Source organism: Typopeltis vanoorti, chromosome 16, assembly GCF_054136105.1.
Source record: "Typopeltis vanoorti isolate ZY-2024b chromosome 16, IOZ_Tvanoo_1.0, whole genome shotgun sequence".
In the NCBI taxonomy this organism is placed as follows: domain Eukaryota; kingdom Metazoa; phylum Arthropoda; class Arachnida; order Uropygi; family Thelyphonidae; genus Typopeltis; species Typopeltis vanoorti.
In genome coordinates, this window is record NC_143564.1 from 3906480 (window position 1) to 3933253 (window position 26774).

The 26774-nt window shown below is 36.0% G+C and overlaps 1 protein-coding gene across 7 annotated transcripts in view; it reads left to right on the forward strand.

Moving 5' to 3' along the window:
• Ppox (protoporphyrinogen oxidase) overlaps nucleotides 1-26774 on the forward strand; it is a 339913-nt gene that overhangs the window by 185468 nt on the left and 127671 nt on the right. For all 7 annotated transcript variants that reach the window (XM_090405976.1, XM_090405978.1, XM_090405974.1 and 4 more), the window contains one exon: nucleotides 3512-3572. In XM_090405976.1, coding sequence (XP_090262102.1) covers nucleotides 3512-3572 — 61 coding nt within the window. The remainder of the gene's footprint in view (nucleotides 1-3511; nucleotides 3573-26774) is intronic.

The following is a 26774-nucleotide window of genomic DNA, read 5'->3' on the forward strand; positions in this document are numbered from 1 at the left end:
TTTCAGTGGGATTCCCACATTCTGTATGTTGAAAAAAGTGGAGACGCTATCCATGTAGATAACCAGAAGGTAACCACATGAATTATGGCATAATTTCGAATTTAAACATATTCATGTTTTTTAATAGCTTTCACTAAGGGAAAAAATCTATATACAGAGTGTTGTTCATGAGTTTTGGGACAAAAATTGTAAAAAAAAAAAAAAACATATGAGAGAAAGATAAAAACATGTTTGTTATTCAAAACACAGTCCATTGGCATCTATACAGGTTTTAGCTTGGTCGTACAGTTTTTGGAGAGCTGCAGAAATCTTTTCTGGTTCAGTTCAGTCGTCACCAAAAGTTGTAGGCATTAGTGAAACTTGGCTGTCAGCAGAAGATGTGGTCACTGGAATTGAATGTGATGGGTACAGTATTTTCAGGGAGGATAGAGAAGATAGAACAGGGGGAGGAGTACTGTTGATGATAGCTGATGAGTTGCAGCCAAAGAAAGTAGTATATCAAGAGGATGGATGTGTGAATGATAGTTCATTTGAGGTGGTCTGGTGTGAAATAGTGACCAACGCAACCAAATATACAGTTGGTTGCTGCTATAGGCCAGGAGGTACAGGGTGTGATACTGCTGTAGGTTTAGATGGAATATCAGCTCTGGTGTTGCGTGAATGTGCAAAGGAGTTCTCAACATCTGTTACTTGGTTATTTAACTAAAGCTTGAACACTGGTATGGTCCCTAGGGAGTGGAATGAAGGCAAAGCCAGTTCCTTTGCATAAAGGTGGCTCTAAGACTGCGGTAATTAATTACAGACCAATCACCATCTCGGGAGTGGTGGTAAAAGTATTGGATGGATCAGAATATGATACTCTATAGGGCCAACACGGTTTTGTTAAAGGTCGATCCTGCCTTAGCAATTTATTAACTTTTTATAATAGAATGACATCTGAGTTGGACAAGGGAAATGGCTACACAGTGATACTTCTGGATTTTGCTAAGGATTTTGACAGGAGACCCCATGGAATACTGTTGCGCAAATTAGAGCAATAGGTATGGATAGAGAATGGCTCATGGAGAGATGCCAGAAAGTAGTGTATGGGGTAGCATAGTCCAGGATGAGGCAGATGACTAGTGGTATGCCTCAGTGCTCTGTGCTTGGATTGTTATTGTTTAATTTGTACATAAATGATATAGGAAGTGGCTTGAAGGGAGATATTCAGTTGTTTGCTGATGATGCAAAGTGGGTAGCGCAATAAAAAATCAAGCTGATGTTGAGAGTTTGCAGGATGATTTAAATAAGCTGGCAAAATGAGCAAAAGGTAATGGATGTCAGTTCGATGTGGAAAAGTGTAAAGTCATGCATTTTGGGATTAAAAGATTACTAGCTGTGTACTACATTGATGGAACAGTACTCCAAGAGATTGATGAGGCTAGGAACTTGGGGGTGTTGGTGGATAGGGAGATGAAGTTCAGAGGGCACATTGCTAAGATGTCCAAGATTGCACATAGGATTACTTGGTTATTGAAGAACATACTAACATCCAGAGATAAAGAGGTTATTATTTCCCTTTATAAGGCATTGATACTTCCATATTTGGATTACTGTGCTCAAGTCTGGTCACCTGGATTCCTTGGAGATGAGGAGGTTGTGGAGAGGGGTTCAGAGTTGAGTGACTAAGTTGGTGAATGATGTAAAATATACTCCCTTCATTGATAGATTGAGAGCTTGTGAATTGCAGAGGTTGGTTGATAGGCGGAGAAGAGGGGATATGATAGAAACCTTTAAATTACTAAAAGATTTTTATAAGATTGATGCAGGGGACATATTTCAGCTGTGTGATAGTGATGGAAGAAAAGAGGTCATCCCTGGCAATTAAAGAAAAGTGTGGTTAACAAGGGTGTGAGAACTAGATTTTTTGCTTGGAGGGTGGTGAATGAGTGGAATACATTGCCTAACTCAGTTGTGAGTTCTTCATCTGTAAATGAATTTAAGAAGAGGTATGATAGATATTGTTTTGATAGTTTTGGTCTCCTGCAATGAGTCTACTGACCCCATGAAGATACCTGTAATAATAATAATAATAATTCATTGGTTCTAGTTTTATGGATGGATGGAACATCAACAAATTGGTGTCCTTTCAACGTAATTTTTAACTTGGGGTACAGAAAATAGTCCAGTGGGTATAAATCTGGTGAGTACAGGAGGTGATAAAGGATGGGAATACTTATATGTATCAAAAAGTGACACACATTTGCAGATTTGTGAGTGGGTGCATTATCATACAACAGGAAAAAATCTTGCAACCGTAATGCTGTGGGATGAACACGTTGAATGCATTTCAGGAGATGATCCATAACTTCTGTATTAAATTCTGAATGCACTGTTCTCCCCTCTGGTATGAATTCTTTGTGCACAACTTGAGAGTACCAAAAAGTTATCAACATGGTTTTGATGCATGACTTTTGGAATCTCAATTTTTTCGATCGGGAGATGTCTCACTAACTCATTTAGAACTCTGTTGCTTTTTCGGAATCATAGGCAAAACACCAACTATTCTCATCTCCTGTAATGATTTTGTCAAAGAAATTTTTGTCTACATCTGCCATTGTGATAACGTCCTGACAAGATGTGATTTGATCTTCTCTTTGCTCAGTTGTCAAGGCATGTGGGATAAAACATGTTAACAACTTCCTCTTCTCAAATCTTCACTTAGAATGTGAAGAAGGGCATGTTTGAAACCTCTGCTATCATCTATGATGTGATTTGATGGTCATTCTTCACCAATGCAGCTACAGCAGCAATTGGTGAAGAATGTGGGATAGCCACTTCTTTCTTCATTTCCTACTGATTCCCTTCCATCACAAAAGCGTGGATTCCACCTGAAGATGTTAGGTTGGTTCAGAGCCTCATTTCTATATGTCTTTTGAATCATTCCTAGGGTTTCTCTAGCAGAAAAATCCTCATCAAAACAAAATTTAATTTCAATTCTCTGTTCACTTTTCATGTCCATGATGTACAAAGAAGAAGCACTCTACACTACACATCATAACTTGCACACTATTGAATATAAACTAAATATAGACATTAGTTGGTATTACTTAGCACATTTGCTGACAGATCACTCCAGAACTGTATGTGTAGCAAATCAAGTCCTAAAACTTAAGCCGTGCTTGTGTGTGCATGTGTGTGTGTGTGTGTATATATATATATATATATATATATATATATATATATATCAGAGAAAAGAAGTATTACTGCATACAACTTTATATTACTCCTCTGCTTAGTTTACTGGGTATAAATACATGAGAATTTATTATAATTTTTTTGAACTTAGAACATTTTTTGTATTGTGTTATAAAGGATGAAAGTATTAATAACTTCTGCTCCTAACAAAATTTAGCAGCTTAAAAAATAGTCATATATACTTAGTAACTTAAAAAATACTCATATATATATATAGTATTACATTATTAAGTAAACATTGGGATTTATACATTTCAAAACTGATCTTTTATAGGTCACCATCAAAGACACAGATGTTGAGGTAGATCATGTGTTTGCTTCTGTTCCAGCTCAAGGTAAGTATGTTTGTAATATATCAGTTCTAAAGCCAGTACAAGAACTAGAGGGAATCTGCAATTTTTATATACCAATGCAAGAAGCATTCGAAATAAGAGAGAAGAAATTTTGGCATTAGTCAGTGCAATCTCACCAAAAGTTGTAGGCATTAGTGAAACTTGGCTGTCAGCAGAAGATGTGGTCACTGGAATTGAATGTGATGGGTATTTTCAGGGAGGATAGAGAAGATAGAACAGGGGGAGGAGTACTGTTGATGATAGCTGATGTGTTGCAGCTATCATCAACAGCTGCAATTTTCACATGTCTATCAAGATGATAGACATGTGAATGACAGTTCATTTGAGGCAGTCTGGTGTGAAATAGTGACCAACGCAACCAAATATACAGTTGGATGCTGGTATAGGCCAGGGGATACAGGGGGAGATATTGAATTCATGCATCAGCAAATTAGTGCAATGAGTGCAGGTTTAGTGATTATTATGGGGGATTTTAATTATGGTGATATTAATTGGAAGGAGGAAATATCACGTAGCAAAAAGGAAATGGAGTTCATACATCTTCTACGAGATAATTATTTGAAACAGCACATAACTGAAGGGACACATGTTGTGAGAATGTTGGACCTGGTTATTGGTAAGTGAGGCGTCCTTGTTACTCCAATTGGTGAAAGTGATCATGTGGTATTGACTTGGGAGGTTTTCAAAATCTGTAGATTTTTCTGTTAAGAAGGGGTATATACGTAACTACAGGTTAGGCAATTATAACAAGCTTCGGAGTGAGCTTGCAGCCATCCCATGGCAGAGCATATTGCAGGGGAAAGATGTTAGCAGTGCATGGGATAAAATCAGAAGGTATCTGGGAAAAGCAATATTAGATTGTGTCCCCATGGTCAGGAGGTCAAACAAGGCAGGCGTTAGATGGATGAGCAGTAGTATCAAGCTTGATCTGCAAAAAAAAGAAAATCTTATGGAGAAGGTACAAGTAGAAATGCAATCAGTACACCCATGAGCAGTACAAGGCTCAAGCTAGGAAGGTTAGCATAGTAAGATAAGCTAAATCAGATTATGAGAAGATCTTAGCCAGTGAGATCAAGGGTAATCCCAAAGAATTCTTCCGCTATGTGGCAAGTAAAAGGAAGAATGACTTCGGAAGGATAACTTTAGTGGGTGCTGATGGTATTGAGGTGACAAAATCAGATGTAATAGTCGAGTTACTGAGTGATCACTTTTCAGAAGTCTATCACCCAAGTGAGGATATCTCTGTACCTGTAGCAATAAATAATGTGAGAATTGAAGCTAAGAAATCAGAGGTATTTAATATATTGCAAAATTTAAATGCAAACACTGCTGTAGGTTTAGATGGAATATCAGCTCGGGTATTGTGTGAATGTGCAAAGGAATTGTCAACCCCTCTTACTTGGATATTTAACTTAAGTTTGAACTCTGGTATGGTCCCTAGGGAGTGGAAGTTAGGCAAAGTGGTTCCTTTGCATAAGGGTGGCTCTAAAACTGCGGTAGTTAATTACAGACTAATCACCATCTCAGGAGTAGTGGTAAAAGTATTGTAAAAGTTGGTTAAAGACAAAATTCAAGAATGGGTGGATCAGGATATGATACTCTATAGAGGCCAACATGGGTTTTTTTAAAGGTAGATCCTGCCTTAGCAATCTATTAACTTTTCATAATAGAATGACATCTGAGTTGAACAAAGGAACTGGCTATGCAGTGGTACTTCTGGATTTTGCTAAGGCTTTTGACAGGATACCCCATGGAACACTGTTATGCAAATTGGAGCAGATGGAATGGATACTAAATTGTTGATATGGATATGGACAATGGCTCCATATACCAGAAGGTGGTGTATGGATGAGCCGAGTCCAGAATGAGGCAGGTGACCAGTGGTGTGCCTCAGGGCTCTGTGCTTGGGCCAGTGTTCTTTAATTTGTATATAAATAATATAGGATATGGCTTAAAGGGAGATATACAGTTGTTTGCTGATGATTCAAAGTTGGGTAGCGCAATAAAGAATGAAGCTGATGTTGAAATTTTGTAGGATGATTTAAATTAGCTGGCAAAATGGGCAAAAGGTAATGGATGTCAGTTCGATGTGGAAAAGTGTAAAGTCATGCATTTTGGGATTAAAAGATTACTAACTGTGTACTACATTGATGGAACAGTACTCCAAGAGATTGATGAGGCTAGGTCCTTAGGGGGTGTAGGTAGATAGGGAGATGAAGTTCATGGGACACATTGCTAAGGTGTCCAAGATTGCACATACGATTACTTGGTTGTTGAGGAACACACTGACATACAGAGATAAAGAGGTTATTATTCCCCTTTATAAAGCATTGATACTTCCACATTTGGATTACTGTGCTCAGGTCTGGTCACCTGAATTCCTTGGAGATGAGGAGATTGTGGAAATGGTTCAGAGTTGAGTGACTAAGTTGGTGAGTGGTGGTAAAAAATGCTCCCTACATTGATTGAGAGCTTGTGGATTGCAGAGGTTGGTTGATAGGCGGAGAAGAGGGGGATATGATAGAAACCTTTAAATTACTAAAAGGTTTTTATAAGATTGATGCAGGGGACATATTTCAGCTGCATGATAGTGATGGAAGAACAAGAGGTCATCCCTGGAAATTAAAGAAGAGTGTGGTTAATAAGGGTGTGAGAAGAAGAAGGTTTTTTTGCCTGGAGGGTGGTGAATGAGTGGAATTCATTACCTGACTTAGTTGTGAGCTCTTCGTCTGTAAATGAATTCAAGAAGAGATATGACAGATATTGTTTTGCTAGTTTGGGTCTCCTGCGATGAGTCTACTGACTCCATGGAGATACCTGTAATAATAACCATAATCACTTATTCTTAGGATATAGACATAGCTGGTAGGTGAAATGTTCTCTTAGAGAAGAGCAGGAAGATGCAGTACCTAATTCTGGCTGAAAGTTGAAAGTGGTGCTGATTGTCCTACCAGTTGTTTCTCGCTCTCTCTGTCTCTTTTTAATTAATCTTTGCCCTTGAAATTTAAATAAATTTGAGTAAATTCATAGCAACCAGTCTTGTGAGGATTCTTATGTGGGGCATAAGTTGGAAAAAGTATATTATGGATTATAAGGTGTGCAAGGAAAGAGGGTACCAAAAAGTGCTAGGGAAAGAGACATAAAAGAATTCATTATTAGCTTTAATGGAATGAATACAGCACAGAAAATTAATTAAACCAGTTTAATAGTTCTATATTTTGTCTCGGTCACAGAGACATCATCAGGGATACAATATTAAAATTTTAATAACACACAAAACTATAAGTGGACAAAATTAGACTTACAGGCTACAAGCCCTTGGTGCTGTTAGCTAGGTTTAGTTGCTGGGCAGGAGACCTAAGAATTAGTTTCCAAAATCTTGGGAAGTTTGATGCAACCATATTTATATGTATTGAAAAGCTTAGGTGTTGTTGGTTATTCATATTAGTGCTTCACAGTGTAAACAACACCAAGAGGTGAAAAAATAAAATTTATTGAACATACAAATATTTTGCTGGTTTTCTATGCAACATCACCAGAAGACAAATTATAATTGTGAGAGGCACACATGCACTACACTAGTACCTCTGTGCTTTTCAGAATTGGGTAGCAGTAGAAACAGAAGATGAATGATGTATAGTGTGAGGTGAGGAAATCTTCAGCTGCAAAAGGTCAAAAAAGAAAGACTCAAGATTTAGGCATCCTCTGGCAAGGAATATATTATTATTATTATACAAGTATCTCCATGGAGTCAGAAGATTCATTGTGGGGGATCCATTTATTCACAAACTAGCCATCTTTCACACAATACCTATCATACTTCTCCTTAAACTCATTCACTGATGAAGCACTGACAACCACCTCTGACAACTCATTCCACTCATTCACCCTTCAAGCAGAAAACCTATTTTTAACACCCTTGGTAACCACACTCTTATACAACTTCCACTGGTGTCCCCTTGTTCTCTCCCTTCTTGTCGTGTACTGAAAAAAAATCTTTAGTGTCAATTTTATAAAATCTCCTTAATAACTTAAATGCTTCTATCATGTATCCTCTTTTTTTGTCTACCAGCTAATTTTTGAAGCCTACAGACTGTCGATCTATTCATGTAGGGGAGCATTCCACAGACCTGCCAAAATCTTTGTTACTTGCCTCTGAATCCTCTCCACAACGTTTTGTCACCATGGAATCTGGGAGTCCAGATGTGGTTTTATTAAAGCCTTTTATGGGGTAACAATAACCTCTCTATACCTGCTTGTTAGTGTTCTTCAACAACCGTAATATGATGTGCTTTTTTGGTTACCTTTGTAATATGGTCTCTAAATTTCAACTCCCTATCCACAATCATACCCAAGTTTTTGGTCTCATCAGTTTCCTGCAGTTCAATTCCATTGATATAGTACACAACTTCTGAAAGTACCCAAAGTGCATCACTTCAAATTTAGTTATTCACATTTGATGTCCATAGATGCCGTGTGTTCACTCCCATACCTCATAGGATTTTGTTAGTGAAGCCTTCTGCAAGAAGAAGTGGTAGAGTCACAGATGCTCTTTCCACGCAAAGTTAATATGACAATTGCAAACATCCATGTCCATGGCCAGATTCGAATACACATCCTATTTGTTGGAGAGGGAAATGCTCACCACTTGTCCAACCGGCAGTTAGTTATTCACATGCAATGTTATTTTCATGTTGTATGGTCACATTTGTACCTCATTGAGTTTTGGGAGTAAAGCCTTCTGCTAGAAGAGGTGTTAAGGTCGTAGATGCCCTTTCTACAATTTTACACTTGGCCACATTAAACAACTGACAGCCATTTATCTTTGCCCATACTGCTAGTCTGTTTGAGTCTTCCTGCAGGATCTCTGATCCTGCAGGAAGAGCAATGTTAAACTGGAAGAGATGATAAGAAACTAGAAAGCTGATAATGCTAAACTGGAAGAGCAATGTTAAATGATCTTCATTTAACATTGCTCTTCCAGTTTAGCATTATCAGCAAACAATGCAATATTTCCTGTCAAATCATTTCCTATATCATCATCATCAAATTCCTGCCATGCAACCTCAAGGAGGGGGGGGTGTATAGGATATGATAGTACTACATGAAAAATTTACATCATTATTAACTTCCTCTCTACAATTTTCCTCCAAATCAGTCTGTTACCTGTCAAGACTCCAACATTATCAGATATTATATTGCTAACTTCTAAGGAAATTTTTGGTCAAGTGTTTTACTTTTGACCCAGTTCTCAGATCCATAAGTTAACATTGGTTTGAACACTGTCTTGTATACAGCTAATTTAGTGTTTTGACTAATTTCTCTTTTATTCCATATAAATTTATTCAGTTGACTTCCTACAAGGTTTGTTGATTCTGTTGTCTATTTCCATATTTAATTTACCATCTTCACTAAAAATATGCCTAAGTAGCTGAAATGTTTTACTTGTTCCACAGGTTCTCCGTTCACAATGCAGTTGACATTTTCAATGGTTCTGCTTATTTTCATTTTCTTTGTCTTTTTATTGCTGACCTTCATGCCATATCTATTACAACAGTCATTCAGTTTAGTCAGGGAATCTTGCAGACTTGTAGCGGATTTATTTAGAAGTATAACATCTTCCGCATAAAGCAAAGAGCTGACATCAACATCTCCAATTTTGGTATCAGATTTAATACCACTTTCGTTCATAATGTGATCCATATAGATAATGAATAACAGAGGGGATAATGTACATCCTTGTCTCACACCAGATTTAACATTAAACCATCTTCCTGTACTTCCTTCAGTTCTAACTGCTGACTTACAACTCACATAAAGACTAAGTATTGCTTGATATAATGCCCCATTGACACCATATAACTGTAGCGTTTTGAATAGCTTCTCTCTTGGCACCTTGTCGCATGCCTTTTCCAGATCTACAAAACTTAAATACAGACCTTTGTTATACAGTATAGGGTGTTTCAAAAAAATGACCCGATTTCAAATAATTATATTTAATGATGAAAATGTGGTACAGTTACAAAATAAATGACCAGGTATGAAGTAAGGCCTAAAGTTTCATTCATCACAATTACAAATGCTCAATGTGCCCTCCACCTGCTGCATGGACAACATCAAGCTGATAGCTGAATTCATCCCAAACGTGTCTGATAGTGTCTTCTGTCACAGAATTTACTGCATCCGTGATTCTGATTCTGAGCTCATCCAAGTCAGTGGGTAATGGAAGAACATAAATACAGTTTTTTACGTATCCCCATAAAAAGAAGTCACAAGGTGTGTCTGGAGATTTTGGAGGTCAAGAATGTAGTGCCAAATTGTGGGGTCCCGTGCGTCCAATCTAACGCTGAGGCAATGTTTCGTTTAGAAACCGACGAATTTGGAGTTTTCAATGTGGCAGTGCTGTGTCTTGCTGAAAAATGTAATCTTCAGATTCTTCATTCAGCTGTGGAATTAGCCAGTCCTGCAGCATTTCAAGATAGGAGTTTCCCGTAACAGTGTTTTCCTGAAAAACGAAAGGACCATAAACCTTTCTAACAGAAACCGCGCAAAAAACATTAAGTTTTGGTGAATCACGTTCATGTTGTACAATTTCATGTGGATTCTCAAGTCCCCATATGAGAACATTGTGGCACGAAACTTTACCGCTTAGATATAAGGTTGCTTCATCACTAAAAATCAACCTTTGTAGGAAGGTGTCATCCTCCATGTCCTCTAACAGATTAGTACAAAAATCTGTTCTTTTTTTTTGTCACCTACATGAAGAGCTTGCACCAGTTGCAATCTGTATGGCTTCATAAGCAAATGTCGTCATAACACATGCCAAACAGTCACATGAGGGATAGTAAGTTCTCGGCTAGCATGACAAGTGTACTTGCGTGGGCTTCACTGAAAAGCCTCTTGAATTCGTTGCACATTCCCCTCTGAGATAGTGTGGTCATCCAGGACTCTTTCCCTTACATAAACACCCTGTTTCTTCATATTGTCGATACCAACAATGAATGTTTTTGTCCAGTGGTGGATCAATTCTGCAATGTCATCTAAATGCACCCTGCATTGTAATCACGGACTCAGTCTTGCTAAATTCGAGAACACAAAATGGCTTCTGTTAACTAGACGCCATCTTCTCATTAACTAAGTGTAGCGGCTATTCGGGCCCTAGTAGTGGCATCTAGCGGTTGTAATATCAAACTCTGGGCCAAGGCCGTTCACATGGTACGTTTCATTCATTTTTGGTTCGTGGTTGCAGAGATATACAATTTTCAAATCGGGAATTCTTTTTGAAACACCTAGTATTCCCATGCTTTCTCAACTATTTGTCATAAAGTGAAAATCTGATCCTGATAGCCTCTATTTGGCCTGAATCCTGCTTGTTCTTCACCAAGCTTTTCTTCCACAATCCTTCTCAACCGTTTCTCAAGTATACTTGCATACATCTTACCAGGAACTCAGTAGAGAAATACCTCTGTAATTCTCACATTCAGTTTTATTTCCCTTTTTATATATGAGTACTATGAGAGCTCTACTCCAATTATCTGGAATTCGTCCCTCTGTGCAGGCCTTCTGAACTATGCAGTGCAGCCAGTGTAAGACTTTTATACCTCCATACTTCAGCATTTCTGGTCGAATATCATCTACTCCTGCTGTCTTTCCACATTTCAGGCTTTTGATGGCTTTTTCTGCTTCAAGTATGGATATATATTCCTGACTGCATGCCTGTTGAGTGTTTTTTACCACTCTGCTATCACTGCTTGTTTCATTTAGCAATTTTTTGAAATAATTACTCCATACTTCAAGGATATCTTTCCTTCAGTTTTCATGTCACCTCTACTTCCTTTTACAGCACTTTTTCCACCATTTCTGAGCTTCTTCAATAACCTCCAGAATATCCTACCACCTTCTTTTTTTTCTAATTAAACAAAAGTCATTTCTAAACAAAAGACTTTTGTTTAGCTTGTTTTACAACCTCCAGAATATCCTACCACCTTCTTTTTTTTCTATGTTCTTATTTATTTTCTATGTTCTTAAGAAAGTCTTTCAATGACTTTTGTTTAGCTAGTTTTACACAGTGTTTAGCTTTCTTACATTTGTCTCTGCTTTCTCTAAGAGAACAAGCTGACTCATTTGCCAGAAACTTTTGAGATGCTGTCCTTTTTTTTCCTTCACTGAATCTTTAACTTCCTGTGTCCATCATGGAGTTCAGATTTTTCTATCCTTGCAGACAACCTCACCACTTGCCTCTCTAGCTGAATCAATCAGTGTTTTCTTCACGGCTTCCCACTGAATCTCCAAGGTTTGGTTCCTGTGGTTCCTGTTCTCAAACTCTTTCATTTTTACTTGAATAATATTTGTGTATTTCAGTCTACAGTTCACATCTGAGAGCTTCTCAACTTTTATTCACTTTAAAACTTTCTCACATGTTCTTCTTTTCAATATGAAATTCAATTTTATTCTCCTGAAGACTAAATGGTGATCATTTCCAATTTCAAATCCTCTGTATACTCTGGTGTCCTGCACCATTGAGAAAACATCACTGCTGACAATAACATAGTCAATGAGACTTTTCTTATTCCTTGCCTCTTCTCTCCATGTGAATTTGTACATTTTTATGTTGGAGATTGGTGTTAGTAATTACCAGTCCATATCCTGAGCAGAAATCCAGTAGGTATTTACCATTATTATTAGCTTTGCTCTTTTCTCCAAATTTTCCCAAAATATTTTTGTATGTCTGACAATCATTTCCTACTCTGCTATTTAGATCCCCAACAAGGACCAACTTTTCCTTTTTCATTGTGTCAGTTGCTTTCTCTAAAGTCTCAAAAAATTCCTCCATTTCTACCTACTTCATAAACCACTCTTTGTTATCTGTCTATCATCAACCTTCTAATCCAAATCACCAGCTTTGGATTAGAAGGTGGCTGATATTTTGAGATTATTGTTAGCCTTTGCAAATGCTTTTGCAAAGGCTAACAATATCACTGAATAGTAATTTTTCTTATTCCATTGTCATTTGATTATAAAAAGTAAGCAAATTGCTAAGGAAAGACATAGCTTTCACAAAATTGTTTTCCCCTTATAGAGTATCATATTCCTGTATCCACCTAGTCCTGAATTCTGTCTTTCACTAATTGCTCCAATACCTTTACCACCACTCCCAAATTAGAGCTTTCAAAGTCTCAAGATATGATCATCACTCTACATTGTGAACTAGCAACTTTACTAACTGCAGGGTTATGGAATATTATTGACAGACTTACATCCAACAAAGCTGCAGCTGTTTCAAATAAAAAGAAATATAATTTGATTAAAAAATTAAACTTGCTTCAAGAAGAAAAAGAAAGACATCTAGACCACTCAAAGATTCTCATTAATCTTTCTTCCAAAGTCTTATCCATCCATCAGTGGCTTTAACAGGCACTTAAACGCACATAGCCTTCCAAGTATCCTTGGATCTCCTAACCGTAATATGAGGATAAGGCAGTTATTCCTATGCCTCTAAGTATTCTTATCTGTAAATTGTGTGTGTTCTACTTGACGGTTTGCCTGTTCTGAGGGACTCAAAACCCGAGTTTCCAGGTGCAAAATACCCCTACCTCTGTATGAGACCAGCTAAAGTCCCCTCATGTCATGGATGGGAATCAAAACCAGGTCTTTCCAGCCAAAGGGCTTTGTCTATACCAACTTAGCTATGAAGGTTCCTCCAAAGCCTTATCTGGCACCAAAAAAGAATCTCTTAGTGAGAGGTTTTAATTTTGCCTTATCCCCAGAAAACATTCTAAAAGTAGACATTATAGGGCACATTAAAAGGGGAATATGCATTGGGATATGTATTGGGAATATGCAAAAGGGATTAATAATAATAATAATAATATGTAATCTTCCAAGAGACTCTGTTGGACCTCATCTGCATTCAAACTTCATTTATTACTCAAAACTGAATTATCACTTAGAAACATACCAAAATTGCAATTAACAGCTCTTAAAGAATTACGCTGAGATAAAAATATAGTAATAGTTAAGGCAGACAAAGGAAATGCAATTGTAGTTAGGAACAAAGAAGAATACATAAGAAAAATGAACATCCTATTAGAAGATTTTAACACCTACTTATCCTTAGACCAGGATCTCACATGCCATATGTATAATAAAACTAATGACTTATTAAAAAGTTACCTAATTGGCCAGATGAATTTAAAAAAATCTTTAACAGCTGTTAGTCTCAAGAATTTACAGAGCACCAAAAATACACAAAAAAAATTCTGTTATGCCCAATTATAGATGGGAGAGATTCCCTGACCTCAAACTTGGCAAAGTATCTGTCGAGCCTGGTAGTTCCACACATAGGAGGCTTTCCTATGTGTGGAACTCTCTCTGTCAGTTAAGATGATATCCTAACAGGAATAGAAATGAAATTTTACATTGTGAAGAATAGCTTACATTTTATTGAAAAGGTAAAAGATTACCTTTTCTATTGTTATATGTATTTTTTTTCTATTTTATTATATATGATGAGATAAAAACATAGTAATAGGATCTAAAGTCACGTTAAATTATACAAAGCTAGAGCAATGATGCATTAAACATAAGAACTTCATCACCAGATTAAAGTTTATGGTGCAACATAGAGACAATGGTATTAGACCTTAATTCGTTAGAATCAGAGAAGGTTAGAATTAGGGACTGCAGTTCGTAGATATATGGCATGTATTTGAAGGAAGAATGGAATTATACGGACATGATGGATTGCTGGCTTTTGAGTGAGGAACTGGAGAAACTGTTGCTAGATGTAAGCACTGTGTGATGCAAGCAAAAGATCATTAGTAAGAGATGAAGTGATATGGAAGAGACTAAAGTGCTTGCCAATAGAAACAGTAATAGTGTGAGAGATGAAAAGAGAACAAGAATGCAAGAGGAACAGGAAAACAGAAAGATAGAGAGAGCCTGGGTGGACAGGGAGACATGGCAAAAGCAGACGTTGGAAATAATAGTGATTGTATATATATGGGATTGGTCAGCATAGAAATGAAATAGACTGGGATGTGAGTGGGATAGTTGAGACTGAGCAGACATATCTGGTAAGCAGTGATCAAGGTGATTGGGAGGGCAGGTGTGGGGAAATCACAGCCAACAATTGGCTTGGGTAGCACTGGTTATAGACCTAAATGTGAAGCATTGTGCTTATTTACAAATGCCAGAAGTATCAGAAATAAGGGAGATGAAATGGTTTCACTGATTGAGTTTATTTGCCTCAAAATCATCGGAATAAGTGAAACATGGGTAAATGAAGATGATATCCTAACAGGAATAGAAATGAAAGTTTACATTGTTTTTTTGTGAGGATAGAAATGACAAGAAAGTAAGGAGAGTGCTGCTGCTGATGATGATAGTAAAGGAATTATGTCCACATAAGGTAGACATGAAAGAGAGAAATAGTGGCAATGGTTATGAGATATGTGTTATAACATGGAGTTGACAAGAAGACATATTTAATTGTATGTTGCTATAGGGCAGGGGATGTTGAAGGTGGTGATGAAGAAATGTATAAACAACTTGGATTAGTAAACAAAATATGGATGATTTTAATTATGACAGTATAGATTGGAATGATTGAGATAGCATTTGGGAATAAGGAAAACGAATTTCTTGAGTTCTTGAGACACAACTATCTCAGGCAGCATATAAAGGAGGGAATGCAAGGATTGAGAGTTTTAGATCTGATCATTTCATCAGAGTATGTAATTGTCAGTGGAATTTCACATTTCCCTCCAGTTGGTGAGAGTGCTCACAAAGTGATCATCTGGGTTGTGGCTAGCCATATGTAGACTTTTGTGAGGAAAGGATATATGTGAAAGTACAAGGCTGGTGATTATGATAAGCTTAGGAGCTAGCTGGGAGCTCTAGCATGGAATGAGAAGTTGAGTGGTAATGAATTAAATTCTGCTTTGGAAACGACAAAGAAATACATAACAACATCAGTGTGTGAATGTATTCCAAAGGTCAAAAGGTTGTATAAGGTAGGTGTCAAATGGAAGAGTGAGGGGATTAAGCATGAAATCAGGAAGAAGAAGGCACTTTGGAGGCAGTAGAAGATGAATAATGGTAATAATTGGTTACATGAAGAGTATAAAGAGCAAGCCAGGAGAGTGACTCAGTAAGGACAAAAAAAAGTGCAGTATGAACAGAAATTAGCAAATCAAGCAAAGAAACACCTTAGAGAGTTTTTAGCTAAGTGGTGAGTAGAAGGAAGAATGATTATTGTAGGGTAATGTTAATGGATAAAAATAGCAGCAAGAGTCTACCATGCTATATTCTGTCAAAAGTCTTAGCAAAATCCCAAAGTATCATGATGTATTCATTCCCATTGTCTAGTTCAATGGTAACACTGTTATAGAATGTGAGCAAGTTGCTAAAACATGACCTTCCCTTAGTAAACCCATGTTGCTCATTGCAAAGTAGAAATTAACTGTCAATCCATTTCTGAATGCGTGCCCTAATGAATACTTCCAAAATCTTCACCACCACTCCTGAGATACTAATTGGTTGATAGTGGATGTACCAGTCTTTGTGCCACCCTTGTGTAATGGGATTACCATACATTCTTTCCATTCCTGCAGAATCTTCGCTGTTCTGAGACTCATATTAAACAACCTAGTCAAAGGAATAGCCAGTTCAGCTGAACACTGTTCTAGAACACATACTAATATCCCATCAGTCCCTATTGCAGAATTCTTATTCAGTTTGTGCAATAGCTCTAATACCTTGTCCTCATACACTTGAGTTTCTTCATCCAGTGAAGAGGTAGCAGTGAGCTCAATGTTGCATACACCAGGTTGATAGCTTTTAACAAAATGGGCATTCATTAGTTGAATAACCTCGTCTGCTTCTGTAATCCTTATGCCATCTGCATTTAGAAGAGTTATTCTTTCATATTCATTCTCTCTTTTACTTGCAGCATAGCGATAGTAGTATTCTTGTGGGTTGTTTTTAGCACACGGAGCCAGTTTCTTTTTATACTCAGACTTTGCTTTCCGTACAACAGTTGTGACTATTCTAGTCTGCTGCTTATAACGTTCATAACGGACGTCATCCTTATGCAAACGGTATTCCTTCCACATCATCCTTTTCTTATGAATCTCTTGCTTAATAAGATTACACATCCATTTGTATGTGTAATCTTATTACACATACAAATGGATACTCTATTTATTCTTCGAACTCTCGGAATACATTCTTATATCACATCATTTAAGTATTTTTTAAATGCTTCCCATGCACTGTCGATATTCTTCCCATCCAGCAACCGATCCCATTCCACTGAATTTGGTATACTCCTCAGTTAGTCATTAATTTCCTGCTTTGTAGTTCAGCATGTAACTTTTTCTGAATGGAACATTCATAAACTTGTCATTTCCAGAGCGATTACTGCATGAGCATGTCACCAACTGGAGGCAGAATAGTTACATCTTTAACTGAAATGCCCTCTAACGCTATAATCAAATCTAACACTCTTTCACCTCGAGTTCCTTCTGTGACATTTTTTCTTGACGAAGTTGTTCCGCAACAGTTCAATAAATTCATTTTCATTCTTCTCATGAGATTCTACTGCTACTCAATCAATATTTGGATAATTAAAGTCTCCCATTATGATTACTCTTTTTGCGCTCACCTTTTCTATTTGGTGATGCATTTCTTCATCACTAGCAACCGATCCACCAGGTTTGTAACAACACTCCACTATATAATTGATCTTGTTAGATTCTACCTCACACCAGATGACTTGAAACTCACTGGCACATGAAATACTCTTAGTAGTAGTGTAAAAATAATCATAATTTAAAATTCTGAATATTTTTACTTATTGTTTATGTTAGTATGTTTATTAGTTTTAGTTTCATAACATGCATTGTCGGCACTTGCGATGTGCCCATTATTGAAATTGTTTTGTCAAAAGTGATATGAAAGCAGTTTAAAATTTATGTACTTACCGGATTTGAATAGTTGTGTTACTTTAAACAAATTTATTGTAGTTTAAAATATTAAGTTTTGTGTTTTATGAAGACATTCTCTTGTCGCTAACGGAGACCGCATATCAGCCATTATATTTAGTTTCTAGCTTGCCATTTTCAAGGAGTGCACATGCTCACCAAGAAGTTTGATGTGTGATTGACAGCTGAGAAAACACGTTCGGTATCAGAGTAATGGCTGTAAACAAGATTGCGTTCAGAGAGAAAATTAGAACGCAGGCCGGCAGATATTTAGATTCAGAGGAACTTGAGTTTTTTTATGTGACAGTCAGAGGAAAATTAATAGTATATTCCAAAAAAGGAATCGTGGAACTATTAAGTTTCAAAGTGGAATAAGTATTGATAAATAAAAGGGAAATATTACTATAGGCATTTTAAAAGGAATATTGGAGGAAACGCTAATTGGAAGAATTATAGGAGATTCCGAAAAGGGAATCGTAGAACTGTAAGTTTTTTTTTTAAATGGAAGAGTTAAGACTGTCAATAAGCATTAGTAGTGAATAAAAGAAGAAATTGCTATTTACTTTCTAAAGGAATGTTCAAGAAAACTCTGATTAGGAAGTTTCATCTGTATTAAGGATGCCGGATCTAACTATTATTTCTACTAAAAAGAGACAGAATTGAGTTAGGAAAAAGTAATGTGTGCTACATGAGTGATGAAAAAGGATCCTGTGAAAATGAAGAATAAAGTCATATATCTTCGGAAAAGGATCTTAACAGAGAGAGAGAAACTGACTATGAACATTTTGTCATTGTGAAAACAAAGTGTTTAGTGTAGTCTTAAGTGTAAGTTTATTTTAATAGGCCTTGGATCCAATTAATTCTGTAGTTAGTTATAGTTATATAATATTGTTTGAAGTGTATATATATTGTTTTTGTTATATCAAATGTGTTTATTTTGGTCTTGAGTCAGTGATTCTTTGGATTCTAAAAGAAATAGTAAAAAAGGAGGTCATTGCACCAATCAGAGTGAACCCTTGTGCAAATAAATAAATATATAGGCACACTCAGAAATAAATTAAAAATAATTGTTGAACAGAGATCATCTCTATGGTAGGATTAATATTATGATAATATCCTTTCTATATAAACATCCATAAATTAACAGTAGTACTACAATCATAGGTCTCAACTCTAACTGGATTCAAGTCATCTGATATCATTAGCAGCACACCCGCCCCCTCCTCTCCCATCTTCTCTATCCTTCCTAAAAATACTATACCCTTGACACTCAATACCAGTTAGTATGTCTGATTCTGATAGCCAGGTCTCACTAATGCCTGCAATCTTAGATCCCAACATATTGACTAAGGCAACAAATGCTACCCCTTTGTTTCATACTCCTAGCATTCATGTATAGACATAATAATTTACCTGCATGTTCTTTTGTATACTCTTGTCCCCAGTCTACACGACACGGTTGGACAACTTGCAGATCTCTATTCTTCTGTAATGCCTCATATATGTAGACATCTTTGCACACGTTTGATCGGTCTGAACTGGGCAAACACAAAGTCGAAATCATTCTTCTCTCATCAGCATGTCCATGATAATGCTCATTCCCATCATTAACACAGTTATATTTCACTGTCGCTCTTACACTCACATTCTCACCATCCCTCCCTTTATAATTTAGTTTTCCTGACTCTCTGTGTTAGGTCTTATACGAGTTATTAGTTTCTCTAGACTCTTGCTACCAAGCGCATTCAGGTGTAGGCTGTCCCTCTTATACAAATCCAATGTTCCCTCATTTGGATGTGTACACTCCACACATCCGAAAACTCGCATCCATTTCTTCTACACAGCTTACACAGCAAATCGTTTGCTATCATAGCCCTTCTTCTTAATTCATTTTTATCATATCAAGGTAAAATACTTATATAACAGTTAATTGGTTTTATATTCAGGGATTATAACATTTCTTCATTTATTTTATGATCCCACTTGGTGTATCTGGTTGTTTTTCTGAGAAATTTAATTTCTGCTGTTTGAATTTGTTTTTCATTCTTCTTTTTAATGGTCCATGTTTCACTTCCGTATAATAAAGTTTGTTTAGACAGAACATCATACACTCTGATTCTACCGTGTCTTTGTACCAAGGATTTCTTAAATATATTATTTACTTTACCCTTTATTTTAACAAAATTTGATATTTTAATATCTATGTCTTTTTAATCTTCATATGATAAGATTCATCCCAGGTATTTGAAAGTATTTATAAGTATAAGGCTTTGATTAGGCTACACTTGGACTATTGTGCCCAGATTTGGTCACCGGGTTTTCAGAAGGATGAAGAGATGTTGGAAAGGGTCCAAAGGCGACTGACTAAGATAGTTTCTGACCTCTGGAATATTGAGTATGAGGAAAGATTGAAAAGATGTAATTTGCAGAGTCTTGTGGAGAGAAGGAGGAGGGGAGATATGATAGAGACCTACAAGTTGGTAAGGGGTTGTTATAGGATCAATGGTGGAGAAGTTCTACAGAGAATAGTGGGAGATCAGGGGAGAACCAGAGGTCATCCCTGGAAACTGTATAAGGAGGGTGTGAGTAAGGGAGTGAGAGGCAGGTTTTTTTCGTGCAGAGTTGTGAGTGATTGGAATGCCTTGCCTGAGAGCGTGGTGTCTGCAAGTAGTTTGAATGTGTTTAAGACACGGTATGATGAGATGTGTGTGTAAGATAAAAGGACCTCCTAGATGAGTCTTTGACTCCATGAGGTCTTGTTTAATAATAATAATAATAATAATAATTTACTTGTTCTAATATTTTATTGTCTATCACTATTTTATTTCTTATCAGATTTTCTCCTTTGAAAGCCATTATTTTTCTCTCTACTTTTGATATTCTCACATTATATTCTGAAATTTCATTTAATGATTTTACTGATCTCTTCTGATTTAGCTAATACAATTTGATCATATGCACAGTGTATCTATCTTTATTTATGGATTTATTTGTATACCAAATGGGTTGTGCTGTTTCCAGGTTGTTATAATTTTATTTATATATATATTAAAAAGCCGAGGTGATAGGGTGTATCGTTACCATACTCCTTTTGATATGTCTTCTATTTTGATAATATATCAAGTTCTGATTTGACTGCAGTTTTTTTCTTGTCTATATTTCTTGAATAGACTGCAAGAGCTGGTTTGGTATATTTAGATTAGTTAATATTTTAAATAGCTTTTGTCTATTAATTTAATCAAAGGATTTTTCATAATCAATGAAGGTCACATATGTTTCTTTTTGAAATTCTCTTTGCTTTTCAATTAATATTTTTAAGAGCGAAAATTGAGTCCATGCAAGATTGGCCTTTTCGGAATCTTTTCTATTCTAGCAGTTTTTCCTTTACAATATTGTTTAGCTTCTCTTTTAATATTCCTGTATATATTTTGTATAGTGCATTTAGCAGACTAATTTCCCTATTGCAGTCATCTTTATTTCCTTTTTTATCAATTGGAATGGAATAACCAGTGCTTTTTTTGAAGAGTTTGGAGTTTTTCCAGGAATTCAGACAATGTTAAAGAATTTCAGAAGTCTTTCATTTAAAAAAAAAAAGAAACATTTTTGTACACTTCCATGTTTTCTCGTGATGTTTTCCTATTTTTATAATCTTATTTATTGTATTTTTTAGTTCTGACATTATAATATTTTCTGTTAGATCATTCTTTATTGTATAAAAGTTTACTTCTTTATTATCATCAATTCAGAAATTTTGAACATAAGTTACCCATTATTCTAAATATATTATTTGGGCTTTTACCTTTTATTTTATTTCTTCATGTATTTTATTATTTTATAGGTTTTTGGTTGTGGCTTAGTTATATCCTTTTCTAGTTCAGCTACAAAATTGCTCCATCTCTCTCTCTCTCTCTGTTTTTTCATTTCTTCTCATTTTTCAATTGTGCAGTTCCTTTTATACTCTCTATTTTTGCTTCTACTGTCTTGGAATTTAGCCAATTATGTTAACCTTCTTTCTTGTTTTTATTACCTTTTCTGTTTCTTTGTCCCAGTTTCGTAGTCCTCTTTTTCTATTCCATTTACTCTTTATTCCTAGCTTTCTGTTGCTGCTTTTGTCAGGATTTGTTTCAGTTTTTTCCATTCCTCTTCTGTGTCATTTGATTCATGTATGATTTCTGTTTTTAAATCATTGCATTTCTGATATTGTTGCCTAAAATGGGGATTATGTAATGAAGAAATTTTGTAACTTGGTTAATAGTTATTCTCTACTTTAATTATTTTTAGCATTTTCGGTTTAAATTGAATTTTTGCCAATACCATATAATGATTAGGGTTTAATTCAAAGCCTTGATATACTCTTACATCTAGGATTAACTCGACTAATTTAAAATTTTCAGTAATAATCACTCAGAAACTCAAGTACAGGTATCCCTTACTTAACGCAGTTTTGCTTAATGCGGGATTTGATTAACACAGCAAAATTAATTGCGACAATTCCTTTATATACATGGTAAGAGTTTTAATTCATGTGCCTTTAAATTTACCATGCTCACAAAAGTCGTGAGCATGATGACATCATTCCACAACCAGGTCATTAAATGAAAAAAGAGGAGGAAAGTAATTACCTTAGATACAAAACTTGATATAATTTAAAGATTTAAATGTGGTGAAAGCAAAAGTAAGATTGCAAACAAATTTGGTTTTAACAAGTCTACAATATGGACTATTTTATCCAAAGCTGATTAGTATTGCGAGCAAGGTAAAGTTGTGTCCATCCACAAGTATGCAATGCACACGTAACTGAAGCGCTATAATGGTTGAATGGAAGCTATGTTGATTATTATTCTGGGAGACTGCAATTAAAAAAGAGAATTCCAGTTAGTGCCTATAATATCATGGCCAAAGCTACAAGGCTCTTTTCAAGTCTTGAAGAGACTTAATATAAAGAAGACAATTCAAAATTCACAGCTAGCAAAGGCTGACATGAAAATTTTAAATCTAGGTCTGGACTAAAGAATGTGAAAATAACAGGTGAAGCTGCAAGTGTCGATGAGGATGCTGCATGTATATTTCCTGCTGAGCTGCAGAAAATTATTACGATTACCGCCAAATTTTCAATGTAGATGAAACTGGGAGGAAAAAAATGCCATCTAGAACTTTTATATCAAAAAAAGAAGCAGTGAAGCCTGGCTATAAAGTATCAAGATTGCTTAAGTGTTATGCTTGGAGGGAATGCTAATGGAGATTTTAAATTGAAACTGTTGCTTGTCTATTGAACTCAACCCAAGGGCTTTGAAACGATGCAACAAGAACTGTACCTGTAATTTGGTGGGTGAATCAGAAGGCTTGGATACCCAAATCCTATTCGAAGATTGGTTTAAGTCTTATGTTTGCATGGTAGTTGAAGTTTATTGCAAGAGAAATAATTTAGCATTCAAAGCTCTTTTGCTTTTAGATACAATGATGCCTATGTCCAACCATGGACATAGGCATCATTGCAACTTTCAAAGCCTATTTTCTTAAAAAGACATTCTCAAAGACAGTAGAAACAACAATGGGAGAAAATGCGATTATGCTTCAAGAATTTTTGACAAATTTTAACATTAAACACGCAATTGAAAACATTCATGACTCTTGGGAGCAAGTGTCTTCTAGCTGTATGAGAGCTGTTTGGAAAACCTTTTGCCAGAATGCACTAATGAATTAGGTGGTTTTCAAAATCCTGTAAACAACATTTATTATTATTTATTTATTTTTTATTATTTATTATTATTCAGGCCTCCATGGAGTCAAAAGACTCATCACGGGAGGTCCTTTCTAAGAAACACAAAGTCTATCAAAACTCATCGAGAGAGGTCCCTCCTAGGAAATACAAAGTCTATCGTACCACTCCTTAAACGCACTGACCGTTCTCGCTCTCACCACCCCATCAGGCAATGCATTCTATGTTTCAACCACCCTCCATGCAAAGAAACCATTCCTCACCCTCTTTCTCACAGTTTCCTTTCGTAACTTCCAGGGATGGCTCCTTGTCATGACTCCTTCCCACTGTTCAACCAAATGAAAGAACTCCCCGGTGTCAACCCTGTACCCACCTCTCAACAGTTTAAAATTCTCAATCATATCACCTCTCCTTCTATCCACCAAACTGCAGTCCACACTCCTTCAGCCAATCCTCATAACTAACATTGTACAGTCCTGACACCATCTTTGTTATCTGCCTTTGTACCCTTTCCACAGTTAATTTATTCTCTTCAAATCCTGGGGACCGATCTGAGAACAATAGTCTAAATGTGGTCCGATCAGAGTCTTATGCAACGGAATGATAACCATTTTATCTCATTTATTACAATGATTTCTTCAACATGGTTGATGAAATCATTGCAATTGGTGAAGACCTTGGTTTTGATGGTGTTGATGCAGCAGATGTTAAAGAAATATTGGATTCAAATTTAAAAGATTTTAGTGACAATAATCTACTTGAAATTGAACAACAATGTGTATATGAAGACAACGAACAAATGGAATATGAAGATGAGGTTCCAAAGGAGATAATAACACTGGCCAACAAAAAAAAAAATTTTTTTCTGCTGATTATGATCTGACACTTGTTTTTTACTAATTTGGGTGCGCTGATTTCAAATATCAAACCCATTTTTCTCTATCACATCAGGTTTTTCCTCTATGGCATTTTCTTTTGGCTAATTTGTAAGTTTTTGATAGTTTTAAGGAGGCAGTACTATTTAGAGGATCAAAAAAATCGATTTTTTAATATTATTTTCTGAAAGTATGTACTTTTAAAAATCTGTTCCTAACTTTTTATCAAGAAATTTGAAAAATTCCCAAAGATATAGCCTATTATTCAAAGCGGTGCGCAGATCAGAATCGGTGCGCTCACCGCTCTCGCTTGTTAGTAAACGAATAAATGCGTAAGAACCTGCAACGGCACGTACTGGCGCTTTGAATGCGAGAGAGGCCGATAACCGACCTAATACATTTAGGTGATGAAATGTAGGCGATGACAACTGCCTAAAACAAATAAATGCTATATGCGTCATAGCAGACAAAGAATGATCGAAATCAGTCAATTGTTAATCAATCGTGGAAGTATGATGAGCACTTATAACGTTTCAATAAAATCTCTGTTTTTTTTTTTGTCTTGTTAATTGCATGTTAGTCGGCAGTGAAGAAAATACATCATGTCTACTACACGAAATTGTGTCAATAGTGTAGATTCCTTCTGCTACATTTGTGGCAGCTTTACTGTTCCCAGTCAAAGGACAAATATCACTGATTTCGTTAAGAAAGTGTACTTTGCATACTTTGACGTAAAAATTGCAGATCAGGACAAGTCATGGGCTCCAAATAAAGTGTGTAAGTCATGTGTAGAAAATTTACGACAGTGGAGCAAGGGAAAACGCCAAACATTAACTTTTGGCATTCCAGTGATTTGGCATGAACTGAAAAATCACGTAGATGATTGCTATTTTTGTTTAGTTCAGACTTCTGGTTATAATAAGAAGAATAAGAAAAAAATTATGCATCCAAATTTCGACTCAGCAATTCGGCCAGTTGCTCATTCCAATGAAATAGCCATGCCAATTTATAAAGGACTTCCTTTACTTGAGAACGAGCATGATCGGGATATGCCAGATGTTCTTGAGGAGCAAGACCCGGATGTTGATTTAGACAATGAAAATTTAATTTCTAGTTATGGACTGCAACGTTTTAATCAAGTGGAATTGAATGACTTAGTAAGAGATTTGGGCCTATCAAAGGAATCATTGGAATTGTTAGCTTCAAGATTAAATGAAAAAAACTTACTGGAGCAAGATACGAAGATAACTTTTTATCGTAGCAGGGAAAGTAATCTTGTACAAAATCGATTATTATTAAAAAATCGATTTTTTTGATCCTCTAAATAGTACTGCCTCCTTAAAACTATCAAAAACTTACAAATTAGCAAAAAGAAAATGCCATAGAGGAAAAACCTGACATGATGGAGAAAAATGGGTTTGATATTTGAAATCAGCGCACGCAAATTAGTAAAAAACAAGTCTCATATAAAAGTCAGCAAAAGATCGTGTAATCAAAGAACTGGATGGGATATTTCGCAGTTTAAAATCAATAAGTATCAAATAATGGATAGGGATGTTAACTGAAGAATGCTTGCCTAGGTCTAGAGAGTCATTTTGCTTGTTATCATAGAATTTATTCTAAGAAAAAAACTAAAACTGTTCAAACTACTCTTCATAATTTTTATTGATAAAAAATTGCAGAAACTAATGTAGGTACAAGCATTTATTAAACATTTACTTTGCATTCATTTTTTTTATCTTTCCTAAAAGAGTACCATATAAAACATATTAATAATTCGTTTTATATGGTAATCTTTTAGGAAAGATAAAAAAATGAATGCAGTCTGATAGTGCTTCTCTCCAACAGTCCCTGACCACCTCCCATGCACGACTGATCTTGCAGCTTCTCAAGCTATGGAACTGTTCTAAAATGCTTCTTCAATAGAATTTGGAAGTCAGAGAGATAGAGAGAGAAAGAAAGGTTATTGATGTAAAGCAGGAAGAGTATGGGTGAGAGTACCAAACCATGAGATATTCCACCATTGATAAATAAATCTGATGACAGAATGCCATCAGATTTATTTATGACATGCAATGAATGATCAGAGAGGAAACTAGCATTCCAGTCACAAACGACAGATAGGGAGACTATAAAATAGTAGCTTCCTCAGAAGGCCTCAATGTCAGACAAGTCCAATGCCATTGAAATATCAACAGCGACCACATGGATTTCACCTTGTCATTCCAGTCACAAAAAATAGAAAGGGAGACCATAAGATGGCAACTTCCTCAGAAGGCCTCAATGTCAGACAAGTCAAATGCCATTGAAATATCAACAGCGACTATGGGTTTTGCAAGATTTTTCCATAGCCTGTGTCTGAAGGTGAATAAGGTTAGTGAGGAGGTCTGTTGTAGAAGGAAAATGGAAGAATCCATTCTGGTGATTGCTAAGTATTTAAATGGTCTCCAACAATGTTCTATCTAAGATGTTCTCATGGGCATGTGTGCATACTGGTCAAAAAGGGAGCTCACACCTAGTAACTACATGTACAAAATTTTTGCTTTCAGAATTTCTAATATACAGTCAATAATTTTTGAATGTAGTATAAAAATGAATTATGTGA